Source organism: Lissotriton helveticus, chromosome 4_1 (assembly GCF_964261635.1).
Source record: "Lissotriton helveticus chromosome 4_1, aLisHel1.1, whole genome shotgun sequence".
Classification (NCBI taxonomy): Eukaryota; Metazoa; Chordata; class Amphibia; order Caudata; family Salamandridae; genus Lissotriton; species Lissotriton helveticus.
Window position 1 is genome coordinate 1211233022 of NC_136063.1, and position 23469 is coordinate 1211256490.

Here is a 23469-nt window from a genome sequence, read left to right on the forward strand (position 1 = left end):
TAGGAATAGGATGACAGGGCCCAGCAGCTGCTGGGGCTGGGTCTGGGATGAGCGCGCTGGCTTTTAATAACAATACATGAGCATATATACATAACGCAAACACATAGCATTACATTGCAGTAGGCGTAGCAGTGGGTGGAGCAGAAGGCGTGACGCGTAGCAGTCGCGAAAGATAAGGGTGAAAAGAGGTGTAACTGGGCGTATACATAGACATGTGATGCAAACGTAACAGGATATGTCATGAATGGGGCGGAAACCATGGAGGGGGCTACCTAAGGAGCCGGGACCTCTAACCTGATGGTGCGCGCAAACTGGCAATGACGTATCACTAGGAGAAGCTGGGGGCTATGAACTCTGTGCTAGGAGCAGAGACTGAAGTCTGGAGGGTCGGAGCGACATGTACCTAAACCCTATCTAGTATCTGATGTTTAGGGAACATGTTGATATAAACTAGAAGTCAAGAGGGGAAAGGCTAACAGACTCTAAGACTGGAGCATGCATTATTCTACATGTAGTGCGTGTTGAAGAATATTAAATGACCATTGAATGCAGTATTTCTCTAACGTGGAGACGTGAAGGCTAGACAATGACGGAAACTATTGATGCAGTTCAGTAGCTTAGGAATGCAGAGAAGGAGGACTGAACTGATAACTGGAATCATAACATATTCTTGGCAGACTCAGAGACTGAGCCAGGCTGGACCGGGCACTGCGAGGCAGGAAGTAAGTGAAGGGTCGAGGACACAGGTGGGGGCTGTATCGCTCCTCAGCGAGGTTTCAGGAGACAGGAGCTGAATCTGATGTCCAGGCCCTTTTGAGGCCTAGAAACGGGGACTTTATAATAGAATAACGTGCACACTGAAAAACGTGGCAACGTAGCTTTACATAGGCCTGATATTCGTAGTATTCACGAGGACTGGAAACTGGCATACTAGAGGGGGACACAACTGTAATTGCGTCATTAATCAGACATGGGGAATGCATATGCATATTTAATCATGCACACATAACATATGATGGATGACACGTAGGGACACAGAACATGGCAAAATTTACTTTTCCACATTCCCTCCTTGTCACTACGTTTCCATCAGGAAACATCAATATTCATGATACCATCTATCATTTCATACAGTATCATTTGCTCATCTTGAATCCTCTTGGAACGGGATTTAGAACGGGGCTTAGGACTAGGAATACAAGAGGTAGCACAAATGCCGCAAATCGCAGGGCCACATTGTATACAGAGGCAGCAGCTGAATATGATCGCTACTGCAATACCTAGGAAGGACAATATTTTCCATCCCCATGCGGAAATTATATTCCAGAACCAACCGGACCATGTCCAGGTGCCTGGATCTTGGTGTAACAGATGGGCAATTTTATGGAGTCTGGTTATAGCTGAATAAACAGACGGCGCGTTATTTGGAATGAAAATGCAGCAACTAGATCCGATGACTCTACAGGCCCCGCCCCTATCGGCCAGTATGACGTCAAGGACGAGACGATTCTGCAAAACGACAAATCTCATAGCAGATTGCTCTTCGGTTAGGTTACCTAGAGCAGAGGCAGTCTCATTTACTACAGCTTCAAGGGTTCTTGTTAACCTACGGATTAACTTACTATTCTGGACAGGGCCTATAAAGAAGAAGAAACCTTTATTGAAATCGGTATATTGTTCTAGAGCAGTTTCAGTGTAATCGACAATCGGGGACTCGATCTCCCTTCTATGTCTAATGTGTACTAGATGTGTATTTCTATGATAATCAGGTGGGGCTAGGAAAACTGGTGGCAGTAGGAAGGCAATGTAACAGGTTCCCTCCCAATCGAGGGGCAGACGAACATATGCGGTTTGACCACAAATAAAATATGAATGACGTGAAGCTTTGAAAATAGATTTCCCACTGTCACTATACTTGACAATAGTAGTACAATCACTATGTCCTACATGTACGGAACCATTATTTCGGACACATAATTCGCCTTTGACTGGTAATACTGAAATAGCAGGTAAGTCTGGAGTAGTATCAGACTGAACATTCAGGACCATAAAATTCGAAGAATAATTACCTAAATTATACACTTCATTTTCTAGATCTAACCCGGTTCTGTGGGGGAGACCTTGCTTGTCTGGGAAACATATACTGTTAAGAAAAAACATATCTGTTGAGGATGACGTTAACGTGGACCATGCTCCACACGAACCATTATGTGAAAATGGATAAGGAAAAAGTGGCAGAACTCCCTTCGGGGTCTGGAAAGGGGGGAGTCGACCACACACCCAACAATTAGTGGTATTGCTGGTCTGGTGTGAGTAATGTAACATGCGGATAAAGGAGTTATTACGCATGGCGAGGCGGTAGGATAGTTCATGAGGGGGCAGATCACTAAACGTGTGCTCTACTGTAGCATTAGTTTATTCCTAGAGTAGTGGTAGATTATACTAGGTTTCTGGCGCCACTGGGAAAGTTACTCCTTTCTAATATATGCGTAGTTGGGTAATAGTTTACACGGTGCTACAAGGAGAAGAGAACCACTTCCCTCTTCTAGTTAGGCTAAGCCACAGACATTTGTTGCTCCCTAGCACACGTAAGGAATTTATACAGTCAAATACAGGTGTTTCCACATTACATTTCAAACAGCAATACTCTAAAGAAAAATTTTCCAGTTCCTTTTGTTCAGGGTTTTGTCGTTGTTTAATGAGGAGACGTCACAGCCAACACGTGTTTCGTCGTACTGGGGAATGTAACCCCCGACTTTTTCAAGCCTATTCTCCGTTGCTGTAGTTCGTTGTTGTTTGAGGTGATAATTCCAACCCTCAATGGGGTTCTGGTGTAGTTGTCGTAGTTATTTATTGTTCCAGCTTCTTGTGGTGTGAACACCATATATTGGTTCACTTTCTGCAAGCTTTCCGGCGTGTTCTTTGCGGGGATTATGATAAGTCCCTTCTGCTTCGAGTAACTGCCTCTTACAAGAAGCTGGAACAATAAATAACTACGACAACTACACCAGAACCCCATTGAGGGTTGGAATTATCACCTCAAACAACAACGAACTACAGCAACGGAGAATAGCCTTGAAAAAGTCGGGGGTTACATTCCCCAGTACGACGAAACACGTGTTGGCTGTGACGTCTCCTCATTAAACAACGACAAAACCCTGAACAAAAGGAACTGGAAAATTTTTCTTTAGAGTATTGCTGTTTGAAATGTAATGTGGAAACACCTGTATTTGACTGTATAAATTCCTTACGTGTGCTAGGGAGCAACAAAAATCTACTGTAGCATTAGCAGACTTATTTACATGTGAAACTGGGAAACATAGGTAAAATGCATAACTGGTGCAGGAAATCATAAGGCTGGAAAACAATATGAAACATAGAAAAATGATACATCGGATTGAGTTTTGACTAACTCTCTCACTATGGGGGTCTATTTTATACATGTCAGAAACAGTCTAACCGTTTCACCTAGGGGAGGACTTAGACAATCAAACTGGCTGACTTAATTTACTAGACCGTAGTTTCTGTTTATACTCCTGCTGCGGAGTTTTCTCTAACAGGGGAGGGGTTGTAGCAATGTCATTTGCGGGACAGTCCTTGAGAACAATATTCTGGCAATCCTTCAAATCCTGGGAAATGTTCTTTAAGGCGGGTTTCAGTCCATTAAAAAGTTTAACATGAGAAAGGTGCACCCAGCCCTTGCGTCCTTCCAACTTCACGGCTGTACGGGTGGTGAGGAGGACCTGTCGGGGCTCTTTCCAACGAGGCTCCAGCGGACTTGATCTGTCAAAGTTGCGGACCATCACCATGGATCCTGGGACGATTTCATGCGGTGCCACCTCGGTATTGTCTGGAAATGCGGCGGCAACCTGTGAACGACATGAGTTGAGGGCAGACATCAAGGAAGCTAGGTAATCTGTCAGCATATTACTTGAAACATCGGTAATACTTCGGGGTCTAGGAGTACCCCACATGTTAGGGGGGCGGCCGAAAACGACCTCGTACGGGGACAGACCTGATCTGGAATGTGCGACCATGCGCATATAAAATAAAGCGACTGGCAGGGCTACTAGCCAGTCCACACCTTTTTCTTTACATATTTTGGCGATGCGGATTTTCAGAGTTTGATTATGTCTCTCAACGAGACCGGCTGCTTCAGGATGGCGTACACAATGGAACTTCCACTGGTACCCTAGCAAAAGGGAAACGTGCTTCATGAGTTCAGATGAGAATGGCTGGCCGTTATCAGAATATACGACTCTAGGGAGTCCATAACGAGGGAAGAACTCACGAACCAACTGCTTGGCAGTGGTCGCGGCTGTGTAATCTGGGACTGGATATGCTTCTGTCCACCTGGACAAAGCGCATACAACTACAAGGACATACTTGAAACCTCGACATCGCTCCATCTGAATATAATCCATCTGGAGGACTTCAAAAGGGTGGTCAGGGGGCTGGAAACCACCTTGTTCCACCGGGACACTTTTACCTGGATTGAACTGACAACATATCATACAGGTACGGACTTTCTGCTTAGCTGCAGCTCGTAAATGCTTGTTGAACCAAATGTTCTGGATACTGTCTAACATAGCTTTTTCTCCTAAATGTGCTGGACTATGTGCGGTATTAATAATGACTTGAACCATAGAGTCGGGGAGAAACCATGTGGCTCTACCCTTCGTTAACCATCCTTGATCTGTCTGGACCCCTCCTTGTTCGGACCATTTCTTGATTTCATCGGGAGTAGCATGTAACTGGATATCTATGACATCTTGTGTAGGGTCCTTTACTGTCATGCATGTAATCGGATCTGGAGTATGTGTCATGTTAACTGGAATGTCTGGAGTCTGTGCTGTAAGCTTGGCTGTGCGATCTGCTAGATCGTTACCCTGGGAAATAATGTCAGTAACTTTCGTATGTGCTTTGCACTTCATGATAGCGATAGATGTCGGTAAATGTATGGCATCTAACAGAGCTTGAATAAGGAGACCATGCTGAATCTTGGTTCCATGAGAAGTCATGAAACCTCTCTCCTGCCAGAGCACTCCGAAGTCGTGTACGACTCCGAATGCGTAGCGTGAATCTGTGTAAACGTTAACTTTCAGGTTCTTGGCGTGTATGCAGGCTTGTGTCAGAGCAACTAGCTCTGCTGCTTGAGCGGACAGAGTGTCAATACGGTGTGTCTTAATAACTTCAGTGTCAGTAGTCACTGCATACGCGGCGACTAGTTCTCCTGTACTAGTTCTCATACATGAACCATCCACATAAAGTGTCAGGTCGGGGTCTGGTAACGGAGTATCTGTCAGATCTTGTCTTGGCTTTGTCGTAATGTTAACTACTTCCACACCGTCATGTGTGGCAGAATTTGAATTAACTGATGGTAACAGTGTAGCAGGGTTCAGGACGTTGCAGCGTCTGATTTCTATGTGTGGCTGGAACAGTGTCAATTCATAACCTGTTAGACGTGCAATTGTCAAGTGCTGAGTCTGTGTTCGGTTCAGAAGAACTTCCACGGAGTGTGGGACTTGTACTGTCAGGGAGTGTCCTAAGACTATGGAATCACTTTGTCTGATAGCTAGTGCTGTGGCTGCAACTGACTTGAGGCACGCAGGCAAAGCCTGGGCGACTGGATCTAATGTGCTAGAAAAATAAGCACAGGGCTTGTATTGTCCTGCTTGATCTTGTGTAAGAACAGATAATGCTGTACCTTCACGTTCAGTAACGAAAAGTGTAAAAGGCTTACTGTAGTTCGGTGTCGCTAGAACTGGAGCTTGGCATAAAGCTTTCTTTAACTCATTGAAACTAAGTGTATGTTCAGATGTCCAAGGGAGGACAGTCGATGCGGCTGCCTCCTGTGTCGTTAACTGTATCAGTGGTTTGGCTAGAAATGCATACTGAGGAATCCATTGTCTACAATAAGAAGTAAGGCCGATAAAGGCACGTACCTCCTTCTGGGTCCTGGGCTGAGGAAGACTCGCTATTAACTGGATACGGTCTGGTGTCAACTGCCTACCCCTCTTGGACAGTAAGTGTCCTAAGTAGACCACTTGCTGGACACAGAATTGAAGCTTCGAAGGGGACACCTTGTGCCCCATCTCGGCTAGGAAATACAGAACCGTCAGTGACGCTCGCTCGCAGTCACGTTCGGAACGGGCTGTGATCAGTAGATCATCGACATACTGGAGCAGGGCAGTGTCAGTTGGCATGTGAATGTTGTCTAGTTGTCTCTTAAGTGCTTGACTGTAAATACTAGGACTTTCTGTGAAACCTTGAGGAGCGCGTGTGAACATATAGCTCCTTCCATTTAAACAAAATCCGAAAAGAAACTGGCTGTCTGGATGAATTGGAACACTAAAAAATGCATTCTTGAGGTCGATTACAGTAAAGAACATGGCTTCGGAATCAATGGCTGTCAATAGGGAAGAGATGTCTGGGACAACTGGGTACTGCGGAATAATACATTTATTAAGTTCTCGTAGGTCGATCACTAATCGATATACTGGGGGTGCATTTGGATCAGTACGTTTCATAACTGGAATGATCGGAGAATTGCATACGTTGGAGTCAGTTTCTACAACTACTCCTTGGGCGATGAGCTCGTCAATAATTTTGGATAAGGCTGCTACAGCCTCGGGTGGCAATCTGTACTGTCTGATTCGTGGTAACACTACACCTGGTTTCAGGGTCACACGATAGGGTGTGATTTGCATGTAACCTACATCAGTTGGACCTTGCGCCCATAGATGCTGTGGAACATTAGACAGTCTCGAATCAAAATCTCGTAATACATAGTGACCCTTAAAGTCACGTAGGAACAGACGTATTCCCTCTGGGGAACAGCATATAACTGCACCTAACTCTTTCAGTGTCTTAATGCCTAATAGGTTTTCTGGACATGACTTAGTAAGTAACAGATCAGTAGTGCGGGACAATGGACCTACTTCTAGAGTAACTGGCTTTGAAATCTCATTTACGATAGGTTTTCCTGAAAATCCAAGGGAAACATTTCTTGAGCCTGAGAGCGGAGCCCCTGGAACTTCGGCGTGACTAATTGTGGTCCTACTTGCCCCTGTATCAATCAAAAACTTTCTGTCTTTCCCTAATACTTGACTGTGAACATAGGGACCTTCTTGATCTACAGGTATCTCGATGAGAGGCAAGCCTACCTCCCTCTCTAGGCTGTTTCATGAATACTGCTGGTACTCTGGATACTCAGACTGTGCATACTGGTACATCTGCTGTGTGACGTGCTGTGTTGCAGCGATAGGCTGCGGTGCTGTAACTGTCTGTTGTGCATTCTGTGGCTGAGGAGTCTGTGAAACTTGCTCTTGTCTAGGCGGACGTGGTCTTTCTTTAGTCTTACCAGTAGCTATGTTGTGTTTCAGAACTGCACACTCATTTATAAAATGACCTGGCTGTTTACAATAGTTGCAGTTCCCTTTAACGGGAGCTGCAGGATGACTGGCTTGATTCGGACCCCTCTTCTGACTATCTTGAGGAACAGATTGTGCAACTAGTACTTTCATTTTCGTGTCTTTCATACGTTTTCTCTCGTGTTCTTGCTCTTCCCTGATTCCATTCTGGTGGTACTGGAGCATCTGGAGCATCTGGGACGGAGTATTAGCTTGCCAGGTGCTTTCGACTTTCAAAACTCGATTTTTAACTTGTGGACTTGAATTCTCGACTAATTTAGTAACAAAGAGATGAGGGTATGACTCGCTACTTGTCTTGAGGCCACTGTTGATGCTGAAACATTTTTCAAACCTAGAATAAAAATCACTAATATCTTCCTCTTGTTTCTGTTTACAGGCTGAGATTGCATCCCAGTCTTCTTTTCTAGTTGTCAATAATCTGGGTAAAACTTGAATCAATAATTCTGGTAATTCTTTACATTTCTCTCCTAGACCGGTACCTGGTACTCGTGCCTTATCTTCGGCTTCTAGAACTGCCCAATCGATCTTTTTCTCTCCCACCTCCCATTCTTTTTCCTTGAGCTTTTCATACACCCCTGCGGGCAACAGGACCTTTAACATTTTAATGATATCTGGGTAAGTGTATTCTCCCATACGGAGCATGTCTTTTAATTCTCTATGGAACCCTGCTGGATCTTTGTCATGACAGGGAATTAATTTCTTCATCTCGAGGAGTTCCATCTTTGTAATCGGGGTGTAAACAAACACTCGTTGCATTTCACCGTCCTCTGTCTTAACTGGATGCACTTCTCGTAACGGGTTCTGTCTTTCCATGTAAAATGGTTTACTTTCTGGGGGTGAGACATGAACAAAATGCGGGTTCAGAAACGTTCTATATTTGTGGCGCTGTTCTAGAATGACACTAATTAAATCAGTACCTAGACCTCTCCATCTATACTGGAGTAACTCGTTCAGGACATCGTGTAACGGACCTGGATCAGAGTGCTGACCCTCATACAGAGTAATGAGGTGCTGGATCATATACATACCCACCAGTCGTTGCTCGGCTGGGGGCAATTTCAGAAACATTTGTGCCACTATTTCGTCTGGAAAAGTGGTAGAATCAGTAATCCATCGGACTGCTGATCGGGCTAGTTCTTGTTCATGCATGGTACTTAATTCACTGTAACCGATTCGTGATTTCAGAATGTGATCGGTAGCTTGGAACACTTGTTCTAGGGAAACTTGTTCTGGTGCTGGATGATGGAAAATAGACTTGTGTTCTAGGCGTAAATGGCGATCTGGAAATCTAGATTTTCCTACATACGCTATTCTGGCGGGATTCTCGTCCTCTACTTCTTCAGGATCAGAGTTACTTTCTTTCTCGCTTACTTGTGCTGCTTTACGTTGTTCGTGTATCTTTATTATTTCTCTACGGATTTTCTTGTACATACTCTCCATGGCACTAATGGTATTGTGCTTACCCTCGGCTATATTATCACTCCACTTTGTCAGGGTTTTCATTTCGGCCGGATCTTTAGACGGGTAATCTTGTTCTCTTATTAGACAGTTAATTAAAAACTTTAATATCATACGCTGGATCTCAGCTTTCCTTTGAGACATGGCATCACTAATACTCTCTGGATCATCCCCTGTACGGATGAAACGATATATTCTGTCTAGATCTTCTTTCATATTGGGTAGGGTGACTAGATACTCGGTCACCCTCCTTACGCGTACTGAATATAAAACCATATTATTCTCGCCTGGGACTGGGTCATAGGCACATTCGCCAAGGGCTTGCCTGATTTCTGCAACAGACTTATTACTCTTGGGAGTACGCTGTGATGCTTGAGCATGTAATTCGAGTGCTGATAAACGCTTGCGTGGCGGCGGGGTTTGAGGAGGACCTCCTCCTGCGGCCCCTAGACTAGAATCGTCGACTGATATTCTTCGTGGCGGAGCGGGAAATTGAAATGCTGGCTGGACCGGGGGTACCGTAGCAGGTACTGCATGGGGTGCCCCGGTATCTGGAGGAGCAGGATGTGCCTGATTTACAGGGACTGGCGGAGCGCGAACAGGATCTGCATATTCAGGGACTGTGTCGTCCAGATAGGACGAAATAAAAATATCAGCTGCGGTCGGTTTGTGACATAGCTTGGTCGGAACTAGTGGTGGCGGGAAATTACTGGATGCCTCTGGGGTCGCTTTTGGCAAGCCCTCGGCAAGAAGAGGGTACATACCCTTAATAAGGGCATGCCTCTGTCTGTCTGACTGTTCGGCTTTGACTTGTTCACCTATCTCGATTAATTCTTTTTCTTGGGCTCGCTCTAAGGATTCTCTACTTAATTCTGACTTTCTGATTTCTTTTTCAGTTCTTTTATGAGCTTCTTTGCGCCATAACTCGATGGCATCTTTCTGTGACTGTCTGGCTTTCTTTTTCCATAATGCTTCTTCTACTCGCATGATGCATTCGGCATCCCATGTACCCGATACGGGCCATCTATACTTTTCTTCTAACTGTTTGGTATACTCTACCCATAAATCTAGATACAATATGGCGCTTATGCCATGTTTCTGATACATAAAGTGACCTGGACTGTCCCTGGGCGGGACGGGAACTGCTGCTTCCAGCAGACCCTTTCTAGTTTTTAACTGACGTAACTTGGAAAATATGGGCATGACTGAACTGTAATCTAGACACAATATAATACACAATGAACACAATACTTATACCCCATTCATACCACGACATTAAAATACATGAAAAACATTTAAAATAACAGTTCGAACAGAATACTACCTGGAAATACTGAGAACAGAACACATGAATTTTCTCGAGAACAGAACTGATTAGAACAGAAACTAGATGCACTGCTGAAACAGTACGAAACTTACCGGTCTCATAAAGAGACACGTCAGGACCCGCATCCACCGAAGTGGACACTTCGTTTGTGGGACTGTGTACCACCAACCCACAGACCAGAGTCAATTAATTGGACCCTGTCTAGATACCACCCCAGTAACGGTACTCACCGGGCAGCAAGAACGGAAGGCCTCAGACTGGACTGGACTGCTACGACGACGGACGACGAACTTCGGACTTCGGACTTCAGTTACGGGTGGACCTCCGGATACCTCGGACCTTGGACTCTTGGCTTGGGCTCTGGTCGGGACTCGCCGCGTTCCTCCACCGTCTCGTCTGGATGCTGGACCGCCTCCTCCGTCTCCTCCGTGGGCCTGAGGGATACTTGAGCAGAAATATCTGCCACTGCGCAGAAGAGTTCCGTCACGACTGCAGAGGGTCAGGGGGTCGGCGTGGCTTCACCGACGCGTGGGGAAAGGGCAAGTCCCTGTTCGGGCGCCATTATGTGGTAAATAAATAAATAATACCCTATTTTTGACTAGACATATATCATAACAGATAGCTCAATAAATAAGAGTCAAGATTCGAGGTAGTAGGAGTTTTGCAGGTTTATTACAGCATAAGGACAGGAACAGGACAACCTGCATAGGAATAGGATGACAGGGCCCAGCAGCTGCTGGGGCTGGGTCTGGGATGAGCGCGCTGGCTTTTAATAACAATACATGAGCATATATACATAAAGCAAACACATAGCATTACATTGCAGTAGGCGTAGCAGTGGGTGGAGCAGAAGGCGTGACGCGTAGCAGTCGCGAAAGATAAGGGTGAAAAGAGGTGTAACTGGGCGTATACATAGACATGTGATGCAAACGTAACAGGATATGTCATGAATGGGGCGGAAACCATGGAGGGGGCTACCTAAGGAGCCGGGACCTCTAACCTGATGGTGCGCGCAAACTGGCAATGACGTATCACTAGGAGAAGCTGGGGGCTATGAACTCTGTGCTAGGAGCAGAGACTGAAGTCTGGAGGGTCGGAGCGACATGTACCTAAACCCTATCTAGTATCTGATGTTTAGGGAACATGTTGATATAAACTAGAAGTCAAGAGGGGAAAGGCTAACAGACTCTAAGACTGGAGCATGCATTATTCTACATGTAGTGCGTGTTGAAGAATATTAAATGACCATTGAATGCAGTATTTCTCTAACGTGGAGACGTGAAGGCTAGACAATGACGGAAACTATTGATGCAGTTCAGTAGCTTAGGAATGCAGAGAAGGAGGACTGAACTGATAACTGGAATCATAACATATTCTTGGCAGACTCAGAGACTGAGCCAGGCTGGACCGGGCACTGCGAGGCAGGAAGTAAGTGAAGGGTCGAGGACACAGGTGGGGGCTGTATCGCTCCTCAGCGAGGTTTCAGGAGACAGGAGCTGAATCTGATGTCCAGGCCCTTTTGAGGCCTAGAAACGGGGACTTTATAATAGAATAACGTGCACACTGAAAAACGTGGCAACGTAGCTTTACATAGGCCTGATATTCGTAGTATTCACGAGGACTGGAAACTGGCATACTAGAGGGGGACACAACTGTAATTGCGTCATTAATCAGACATGGGGAATGCATATGCATATTTAATCATGCACACATAACATATGATGGATGACACGTAGGGACACAGAACATGGCAAAATTTACTTTTCCACATTTTAATAAAATCATAAAAGTGATTCATTAATTTTTGCAGACCTATCGGAGTTCTCGAGAGTAGGACAGTGTCATCTGCATAAAGCAGTACCGGGATAGCTTGGCCCTCGACTTGAGGAGCATCAGCTTGGACCTTCCTCAAGTCGGATTCCATAGCATTAATAAAAAGGGAGAAAAGTAACAGGGCCAAGACACAACCTTGCCTAATGCCGGATTTAACCTTAATTATCTTCGTGCATTCCCCCGCTAGGCCAAAACGAATCTGTGCTGACAACTTGTTGTATAGTCTGGCCAAGAAGTGAATTATTGCAGCCGGGGCTCCCATTTCGAGTAAGGTGGACCATAGAAGATAATGATCCACCAGATCAAAGGCACTAGAGAGGTCTGCGAAGCAGAGAAATCAAGAGCCCTGCTTAGCTTTGGTATATTTCCCAATGATAAGATCTAAATTAATGCACTGCTCAATAGTGCCGAGACCCTTACGAAAACCAAATTGGGAGTCCGCAAGGATATTGTTGACTTCTGCCCATTACTCTAGTCGTAACAGTAGGACCCTACTCATAATTTTTAGCGTAGAATCCAGAAGGGAGATAGGGCGGTAGTTCTTGGCCTCACCTCTATCTCCCTTCTTATAAATCGGCAAAATTATGGATTCACTCCATGTGGAAGGTGACTATCACTAACGGAGGCATTAAAAACCTGGGTCAGGAGGGGGCTCCAAAGCGCTGTGTCAGTCTTATACAGGTTGACCGGAACTCCGTCCGGTCCTGGGGCCTACCCCCTTGCTGGTACGGATAGCATTATCAACTTCAAGAAGTGTAATCCCCAGAGGTTGTATGGATCCTATGATAACAGCACTTGGACTGTCTTGGTCCTCTCTGGCAGGATCAAAGATTCCTGTAAAATATTGGACCCAGTTGTCCTCGCTAACCTGGGGTGATAAAACTGGAAATTCCTCCTTTTGGAGGAATGGGCTGTTAACAGTACTCCAGAATAACTTACTGTCACGCAGCTCCGCCGCTTTAGTCAGGTTGTCCCAAGCTTGCTCCCTAAGCTCCTGTTTTTTACGGGTTAGCTGTTTTTTGTAGCTTGCCCTGAGATGTATAACGGCTTCCCTGTTTCTAGGGTGGCTTGACAGTGCCCTCTTTAGTTCTTGTAGTGAGTTCGTACAGGCTCTATCGAACCAACCTACCAATGCCCTCTTTGATTTACCCTTAGTAATGGTGAGGGACCTTTTCATTATTTCGCCGAGTTTTTCAAAATCGGCGATAATACACCATGGGGCAGCATCATCATCAAGACAGCGAAGTAGCTCTTCAGAACCAGCTCCCACTATTTTCCGCAACAAATGATCAGAGTTATCCCCACACCATTTGATCCTAATACCATTTTGCCTGCAGGGGGTAATTTCATTGATAATCCTACGCTTAAGTGTAGGCATAGTCCCCCAGATAGAGGTCGACATAGTAATGGCATTGTGATCACTGAGACCAAAATCAACAATGATAGGAACGGCGCATAGTGGGGCAATGTGCACCGAGATCAGAAGATGATCTATAACAGTGGCTGCGTTCCTCCCTACGAAAGTCGGCACAATATTACCCTCTTTATCCACAGCAGGTTGAATGATTAACAAATCAAAATTTAACAAAAGGGTATTAAGGTAGTCACCATACGGTGTATGAATAAAATGGGCCCGGTCCTCTCCATTAACCCCATCAAACCCACATACATTTGAGAATGAGTAGGGACAAATTTGAATATTGAAATCCCCTCCCCAGACAATGTCATAAGGATTATGAATATCCCTACACATTTTCTTGACAGCTGTCTCAAGTTCATTTACAACACAAGTACTCGTGGGGTCAAACATATTATTATAGTGATTAATTAACAGGGTATCACGGCCCCCTCTTTGTTCCAACCATAGTATTTGTGAATGGGATCCTACAATAGAATGGGATTTTACACGTACTGGGAAGTTAACAGACAGTAGAATTACGAGCCCACCTTTTGCCCTACCCATAATGGACTCTTGCGCTGGAAAATTATAGGACACAAAGCCATCGAAGTAAATATCTGTCGTAGACCAGGTCTCTTGTAGGCAGAGGATGTCCAACTTGGAGATGGATTCCCTCCAACCGAGAGATGACACCTTCTGTCGCCAACCGGCAATATTCCAACTCATAATTCTGGAACCGGGGGCGCAAGGGGCTGACTCTGTGAACCCAGGAACACTAGGGAGTGCTGGGATTGATAAGGACTCCTCTAGATTAACCAAAGAGGCTAATGGGTGGGGGGTGTCCACTTCAACTACATTCTGGGGCTGCTCTATAGAAATAGTAGTATTAGGGGAAAGTAAGTTCGTAGGGGCTATAACCGCTAACAAGCACTCTACAAGGGGGTTTTCATTTAGCTCAACCTCTCCAACCATTAAAACGTTACAAAGGTCGTGACGTTGGAGATGACTCGTAGGCTGAAGTTAGTCAGTCAACTCCATCCAAACAACTAAACCGATTAAAATCACAGAAGGGAGCATTCCTGGACGGGATAGTCGGTCTTACTTCTAATCTTCTTTGTCTACCCCTCCGCTCAACCCTGATCCACTCATCTCTGCCTCTACCATGGTTCGGATAATTTGGTGGAAAAAAGAAGGACACCGGGAGGGTGTGGATGGTGGAGTCAAACGATATATTGAAACCCGCACAAATATGCAAAACGGTTCTAGGGTCTCTAAAGTTAACCGTTATGCAATCCCCATTTATGGTCTTAACAGTTTTGCCCAGCCAGTGCACCCTTCTTACGATTATAATTTCATTGTGAAGGTGGGCCGGCAACGGTCTATTCCAATTGAACCACCTAATGACCTTGCTTTTTAGGGCATGAAAGGTTTCAACTTCCCCGGCTTCCAAGGTAGGGGCTCCCGCTAAAACTACCATAAAGCGGTTTGCTTCCGGTGGGAGATCTGGCAAACGAGGTCTAGGAACTCTAAGCTCTTTAGCTGAGGAGCCTATTTGACCATCATCAGCTAACCCATTAGCTTTAACGTTACTCGATTGAGGCCCTAGTAATTGCTGAAAGGGCACATTATTTACCGGGTTAGCATCCTGAGGGCCTATGGGGGGACAGATTAGTTTTTGGGCCTCATTAACTAGTTGGGCGGTAGCCCCCTCCGTTGGAGGTCCAGGGATGGTAATTGTAATGGGCGTGGTACTCGGGTTACGGGGCATGTTGGAGTTGGCTAATATAGCCGCTGTGACTTTCTCTATATTTGAGTCTGAGTTCTATTCGCTCCATTTTTGCTTCTAGAGGGAATAAGATCGATTTAAATAAGGCACCCAAACTTTCAATTGATATATCATTGCTAGGCAAGAGTTGAGTTAAATTGATTGGGGGGGAGATGGTATCATGTTGTAACCTCGCTGATTTTGACTTACTTCCGGCTTTCTTATTGTAGGCCCTCTTACGTTTTGAGGTCGCTCCTTCTTTGACCCCCTGTGACATAATACTATTGACAGTGTCATCATGATCAGAAATGTTAGATACATGATTATCAAGGACTAACTCGATATTGGGAAGTATTTCATTTACCAAAGTGACCTGGTCCTGTGCGGCGTGTTCATCAGCTTCCGGAATAGTAGCTTGGCCAACCACATCGGAGGTAACAATAACAATGGGCCTTTCAGGCGTTTTAGCATTAGCGATTGTTCCCAGGGAGGATCTCTTAATAGCCGATAGTTCTTGGGACATGCATTTTTCAAGGGCAGTGATTTCAGTGTCGGTGATAGAGTTGGCTCTAATGAGGAATTTTTCCATACCTCCAACTGTAGAACCTCCAACTAGCGAAGTCTTACTCCTAGTTTCACGTCCAGCCATGAGGTACCGGTTTAGCGGACAGGAGTTTCTAATAGGCCAAATGCAAGAGGGGGGGCCCGGTCCGGTCAAGACCGGTCACGAACGGGCACAAACGGGCCCGCCCTTGGCCCGGGCTTCGCCCGGCGCCGTCCCGCGTGCGGACTCACAACTATATGCGGGTAGGAGGGGCGGGAAGAGTCGCAGGTGCGCCTGCTGGTAAACGCGCTCCGCCTGCTGGGACTCGCAGTCCCGCACCCTCTGTCAAGTGGCAGTGTCAATGGGACTCCAACAGCATGAGCCTTACAAGACTCTGGAACTCCTTTCTCCCTTCCACACAAAGAACTGGTTCAAGTTTTGCCTCCACACGGCTGTGAGCGGCTCCCGCGAAGCGGGGGCCGCGAGCCGTTATGTACTGCTTTGGGTAGGAGGGGCGGGAAGAGCCGCAGGTGCGCCTGCTGGTAAACACGCTCTGCCTGCTGGGACTCGCAGTCCCGCACCCTCTGTCAAGTGGCAGTGTCAATGGGACTCCAACAGCATGAGCCTTACGAGACTCTGGAACTCCTTTCTCCCTTCCACACAAGAACTGGTTCAAGTTTTGCCTCCACGCGGCTGCGAGCGGCACCATTTGATTCATGTTATCACTCAATAGGGTTGAGGATCCCATTGGTAATGTTTCCTGCATGTTTGTCTTTCTCCTGGGTACTGATACCAGGATTTGGTCTTGGCTTTGCCTCCCCGATCTAAGAAAGACTGACCTGGGAGATTGTCTACTCGGCTGGGGCCTGGTTGTGCGTCAGAATTGTCTGAACCCCCAGAGGATTCAGAGAATTCCACTGGTTGATTCCTTCTAAATCTTTCCCAGGTGTTTTGTCTGTTTTGATTACCAATAGTAGTATAGCAAACGTCTCTCAGGTATGGGTATGCTCTTTCTTTTGAAAAGTTTTTAATGCCTTTGGAAACTTTGTCTGCCCTTTTCTTGAATTCAAAAGTGTTGAAGTCTTCAATGGTTTTGTGTAATTTATCTAATCGGGTTCTTGCTTCGACTATTGCATTACCCCCAAGGAGTTCCTTCTCTAACTCTTCTATTTCTTTTAATTCAGCCTTTGCATGCTCTATAGCTGTTCCAATGGCGGGAGCAGGTGGTCGAAATATGGCTGAATTTCCCTTTGAATTTGGGGTCTTCCCTAAAGATACCTGGGACGTTCCTAACCTGTAATCCCTGTGGGATAATGCCTGCTTTCAAGTACTCTGTCATCATCTGTGAATGAAGCTCGTTTCTGACGTGCTTCTTTTTGGCTTTTTCTAATTTCTCAAGCAGTTGTTGCCTAAGGTTAGTGCTTTTACCTGGTTGTGCAGAAAAGAGGAAAAGTCCTCTTGTGATTTTTGCATTGTAATCCTCTGTGTAAAGGGGAGCCTCGTCCTCTGACATTAGAACCCTCAAGGAAAAGTGACCCTATCGTTTATTGGGTTTGAAGGAAAATCCTGTTTAATGGATATCTCCCTCACGGTGCAGCCACTGCATAAAAAGTCTATCTGCAGTGCTGGGCTCTCTGGGATGGGCAGTGATATGTCTTAGATCACGCAGTATATCATTAACTCTCCTCTCTGCAGTGGTGGGATCAGTGAGATGGACAGTGATCCGCCTGAGGTCACACAGTTTGTCATTAACTCTGTGTCCACTCTCTGAAGTGTTGAGGTCTCTGGGCGGGACAGTGATATGTCTGAGGTCGCACAGTGTGTCATTAACTCTCTCTCCCCTATCTGTGCATTGCTGGGGTCTCTGGGTTGGAGAGTGACTTGTTTGAGGTCACACAGTGTTTCAAAAACTGGCTCTCCTCTTAGCGGTGCTGGGGTCTCTGGGATGGGCAGTGATACGCCTGAGGTCACACATTGTGTCATTAACACTCTCTCTCTCCTCTCAGCAGTCCTGGGGTCTCTGGGCTGGGCAGTGATACGCCTGAGGTCACACAGTGTGTCATTAACTCTCTCTCCTTTCTGCAGTGCTGAGGTCTCTGGGCAGTGATACGCCTGAGGTCATACAGTGTGTCATTAACTCTCTTTGCAGTTTTAGAGTCTCTGGGCTAGGCAGTGATAGGTCTAAAATCACACAGTGTGTCATTAACTCTCTTCTCTCTTCAGTGCCAAGGTCTCTGGGTTGGGCAGTGACTTGTCTGAGGTCATGCAGTGTGTCATTAACTCGCTCTGTCCTCTCTCTGGAGTATTGGAGTTTCTGGGTTGGGCAGTGATGCGCCTGAGGTCAGACAGGTTCATTAACTCTCTCTCTTCTCTGTGAAGGGCTGAGGTTTCTGGGCTGGACAGTGATACATCTAAAGTTCACAGTGTTTCATTAATTGTCTCTCCTCTCTCTGCAGTACTGGGGTCTCTGGGGTGGGCAGTGATCCACCTGAGTTCACAGAAAGTGCAATTAAGTCTATCTCTTCTCAGTGAAGGGCTGAGGTCTCTGGGCTGGGCAGTGATACGCCTGAGGTCACACAGTGTGTCATTAGCTCTCTCTCCCCTATCTGTGCAGTGCTGGGGTCTCTGGGTTGGAGACTGACTTGTTTGAGGTCACGCAGTGTGTCAATAACTGGCTCTCCTCTTAGCAGTGCTGGGGTCTCTGGGATGGGCAGTGATACGCCTGAGGACACACATTGTGTCATTAACTCTCTCTCTCCTCTCAGCAGTCCTGTGGTCTCTGGGCTGGGCAGTGATACGCCTGAGGTCACACACTGTGCCATTAAGTCTCTCTTCTCTCTGTGAAGGGCAGAGGTCTCTGGGCTGGGTAGTGATACACCTGAGGTCACACAATGTGTCATTAAGTCTCTCTTCTCTCTGTGAAGGGCAGAGTTCTCTGGGCTGCATAGTGATGCCCCTTAGGTAACACAGTGTTTCAGTAACTCTCTTGTCCTGTCCTGTAGTGCTGGTGTCTCTGGGCTGGGTAGTGAAATTGTCTGAGGTCACACAGTTTGTCATTAACTCTCTCAGTCCTTTCCTTGCAGTGCTGGGGTCTCTGGGCTGGGCAGTGACCCACCTGAGTTCACACAAAGTGCCATTAAGTCTCTCTCTTCTCAGTGAAGCGCTGAGGTCTCTGGGCTGGCAGTGATACGCCTGAGGTCACACAGTGTGTCATTAACCTAGTCTGTCCTCTCTCTGCAGTGCTGGGGTCTCTTGGCTGGCAAGTGATGCACCTGAGTTCTCACAGTGTGTTATTAGCTCTCTCTATCCTGTCTCTGCAGTGCTGGGGCTTTCAGGTTGGGCAGTGATGTGCCTGAGGTCACACAGTGTGTCATTAACTCTCTCAGTCCTTTCCTTGCAGTGCTGGGGTCTCTGGGCTGGGCAGTGATCCACCTGAGTTCACACAAAGTGTCATTAAGTCTCTCTCTTCTCAGTGAAGGGTCGAGGTCTCTGGGCTCGGCAGTGATACGCCTGAGGTCACACAGTGTGTCATTAACCTGTCCTCTCTCTGCAGTGCTGGGGTCTCTGAGATGGAAAGTGATGTGCCTGAGTTCTCACAGTGTGTCATTAACTCTCTCTCCTCTCTCCCCAGCGTTGGTGAGTCTGGATCTAGACACAGCTAGTTCAGCCCAGAGGATCTATTCGAAGGGAAGAAGTGTGACATGGACAGACGGAGTGTGTCCCACCCCACATAGTCCTAAGGCCCTCAAGCACTGCTGCTGTGTGCTGGGGATGGGGGTGTTCAACTCAGGGAGGCATTACTGGGAGGTGGGCGTGCAGGAGTGGTGGAAGAGGGAGGAGTGGGTGATACTGCATAGAGTGATGTTGGGAGTGGGGGTCGTACGAGTGGAAAGGGAAGACGATATTGCGGTGTCTCCTGAAAAGAGGTTCTGGGCTGTGCAGCAGTTGGATGATGGTCATTACTATCCCGCCACCTCCCCTCTCACCCGCCTGTCCCTGCGTCAGCCCCCCCTGAAGCTGGGGCTGTACTTGGACTATGATGGGGGGCTGATGTCCTTTTACAATGCAGACACCTGGGAGCACCTCTACACCTTCAATGACACCTTCCGCGGGGCGCTGCACCCCTTCTTCCAGGTCGAGGACCCACTTATAATCCTGAACCTGGTGTAACACATCACCCCCCTCTTCTGTCTCCTCACAGAAGGGCTCAACTCCTACTTCTGGCCCACTGTCCCTGGTGTAATTGAGCCTCCCAATAACATAGCAACCACCCCGCCTTCCCAATTCACTGGGGGCTGCACCCCTGCTTCTTACTCTGGTCAGGACAGAACCTCCCCCTACCTCTGGCTTCCCTTCGAGGGCTCCCACCTTACTTTCACCTACTGATAAAACTCTGCGGGGAAGGGAAGAAGCTGCAGCCCTCTCGTAACAGGTTGCACCCCATTACCTCAACATCAGGGAGTCTGCAGCATGCGCCCTGCATGGAGGGGTGGGAGGGCATTGGCAGAGGGTGGGTGAATGGCAGAGTGGGTTTACTTGGGTGGGGTGGACAGCTGGATAGACTGGGGTGAGCTTGGCGGCCTCCATAGATGCAAGGTGTTGAGTTTGGATATGTGTGACATTTCCATGTTTGCACTCTGCAATGAGTGACATTTCATGGCCTGATGGGTTCCATTTTGTGCGACCCTTTCTTTATAAGACACTCATTCACTGAGCTCCAGCATAAGAAGACAGCCCAGAATGGCCGCAATACCATGAATTGTGGCCCCTCCCAGAACCCCCAGGCGAGCACCTCTTCCATGCCCCCTGCCAGGATGGCCCCCCTAGGGTCTCTGTGGGCTGCACTGACCGCCTCACAACTCTGACAGCCCCCCATCCCCGCAAGCACTGGCCCCCACCGGCTTGCATGTGTGACAACCACAGTCCCCAACGGTGTTGTGTGTCACTGCTTCGGAGGCTCTTGATGGAGTTCAGATTTCATCTATAAGATTTATGTATTACTATATGACTAAAGGCTGCTAAATTTCAGACACAAAAAATGGGACGCAGAGTTTTGGTGCAAGGGAATGAGGCCTGCTCGGATGCTTAATGAATCATGTAGAACCATGCTCAATTAATTAATTATGTTTGTTTAATTGTGTTTATTTTAGATTTAATCTCACTGTAGAATGTACATTTAGTTTGGAAAATGTGTTTTGAACTTTCAAAGTAGCATATATTTGTGCTGAATTAACACGCGTGTTACAGTGTAGAAAGGCTGAATTTGCTTTGGGGGGCTCAGCTCACTGCGGCCCTTCGGCCTTGAGCTGAGAAAGAAATGCTGTTCCTCTCATCTCATGACCTTTCTTATAATTTACGCCTCCTGTGTCTGTCTCTTCATGAAAAGACCTTGCTTGTAGCATACTTTTATCTCAATGCAGTTTGTTTAAACAAAGCTTTATTCACTTCATCACTTAGAGAGAAAACTGAAAAGCACACATTTTTCTACTTCATTATTATAACATGTATTTTCTGTTTCCGCATGATTAATACTTTTTGTTGGCGAAAATGTAATTGTTTTTAGAATGTGCAGTCATTTAGCACAAGACGCAAATGTGTTGCAAGAACTTGCCTGATTGATGACGTGTCCAGTCAGCCCATTGGGTATCCTTGTGTTCTGAAGCTCCTATTGAACAAGCACGAAGACCACCTCGTGTATTTTTTAATAGAAATATTGGTTGCCAGCTGAGAGGTGTAGTCTTTTGCTCATATTTGTTTTAGCAGGACGCGAGGTAGAACACACAGTTTTTTATTAAAGTTCTGTGAAGAGAGAGAAAGGAGGGGCTCATTCAGAGCAGCTTCAGTGTCAGACACAGAGAGGCAGAGCGAGGACAGAGAGAACCAGCTGAGGAGGAACAGGACAGGTTTAGATGCTAAAACTCTAAGGGCCCGATGTAGGTAAATCCCATTTACCGATTTTGAAATACCGAATCCTACCGAATCGGTATTCAAAAATCGGTAAATGGGATGTAGGTCCCAACATCTGGATTCGTTACCGAATCCTTAACAATTCTTTAATTACCGATTCGGTAAATACCGAATCGGTAATGCCCATTCATTCCTATGGGCTTTGAAGCCCATAGGAATGATTAGGCATTACCGATTCGGTATTTACCGAATCGGTAATTAAAGAATTCACAAGGGTGCAGGGGGTGTCACTTTGACACCCTCTAGCACCCCCAAAACGGGCATGTGTGCAATGTGGCTCACAGACATGCCCTAAGGGCACGTCTGTCTGTCACATGGCACATGTGTACATGCACAGATGTGCATGTACACAGGAATCGGTTTTTTACCATGGATTTGTATTCCATGGTAAAATACCGATTCTGTAGGCCATGTGCTGATGGAACATTGGCTACCTACATTGCATTTTCGGTAGTTCTACCGAATCGTCATCATTACCGAATCGGAAATTATTACCGATTGGGTAACTTTACCGATTCGGAAATGATAACGATTCGGTAAAATTACCGAAAATGTGCCCCTACATCTCGATAGCCCTTTACCGATCGGAAACGGCCGAAAATCGGTATTTTCGGCCGATTCCGATCGGTAAAGGGCTACCTACATCGGGCCCTAAGTTGTATGCTTTGATTAACTGGATTTGCAAAGATGTATTTGTCTTATGTATTTATTTCTCTTTATGGGAGATTTTTGCCAAATATTAATTATTGATTAGCCTTGCAAAACTCACTCAAGAATTATATTTTTTTAGAACTCTTTAAGAGTTATGACTGACATAGAAATTGTTTTTTCTTCCTTTATGGAGTGCTTTGTACGCAATCTATAATATATTCTGTATTCATTTTATTTTTTCCTATTTTTCAATTCTGTAACCTGATTGATAGTTGACTAATGAATAAAGAGCCAGAGAACTTTGACTTTTGATTAGAAAATAAAACCCTTTAAAACTACTCAAAACTTTCATTATTGCCTTAAATATTATTTGCATTTGATTTTTCATGTTTATGCAAAGTCTCCTGATGGTGATCACATGGTGGCTAAGGTCCATCCCCTTTAAGCGGTTAACAAGAGGTAATGATGTGTTGCACTGAGAAATTACCATGAAATTACCGCTCCATCACTCTCAATAGACAAAGGTGACCTTGAAATGTCACCCAGTGTCACGTGACCTGTCCACAGCCCTTTCCTATCTACAGGGAGCCGTGATGAGCAGGCACGAGGGAGTGTCACTTGTAACCTATTGGAAGTACATTATCATGTCTTATTACCTTATCAATTCCGCTGACCCGTTCTCCTTTTTACACTGGCCCATGTCTGGAGGGCAGAGCAGCATGTTCCAGTTCAGTGTGGGTTTGTTTTGAAGAATACAATTAGTTTTAAACCTTGTTTCCTTTCTGGAGCCTAATTTCAACAGGGCGGTGGAGCAGAGGGGGAGCTATGTCTATGTATGTGTCTATGGGTATGTGTATGTGTATATATATATATATATATATATATATATATTCCAAGACTTATCCTCCAGTAGGTCAGAAAAGGATTGTCCGGGCCACGTAAGTGCAGAAAAGCTTGCTTTATTTCTTGAGCTTCACTCGACGCGTTTCGAAGGCAAGCCTTCTTTATCACGAGTGCGAGTGTTTGTGTTTGTTTCAGTAATATAGAAGATACGTGATACAAAAATGGAAAACAGACTCGCAGAGCCGAAAA

At 46.0% G+C, this 23469-nt stretch overlaps 1 protein-coding gene across 1 annotated transcript in view; it reads left to right on the plus strand.

Annotated features, from left to right (window-relative positions):
• Positions 1-19929, plus strand: part of LOC144828133 (erythroid membrane-associated protein-like) — a 193256-nt gene extending 173327 nt beyond the window's left edge. The window contains exon 5 of the mRNA XM_078686249.1: positions 19391-19929. Within this exon, the coding sequence (XP_078542375.1) occupies positions 19391-19929 (539 nt within the window). The remainder of the gene's footprint in view (positions 1-19390) is intronic.
• Positions 19930-23469: the final 3540 nt, after the last annotated feature.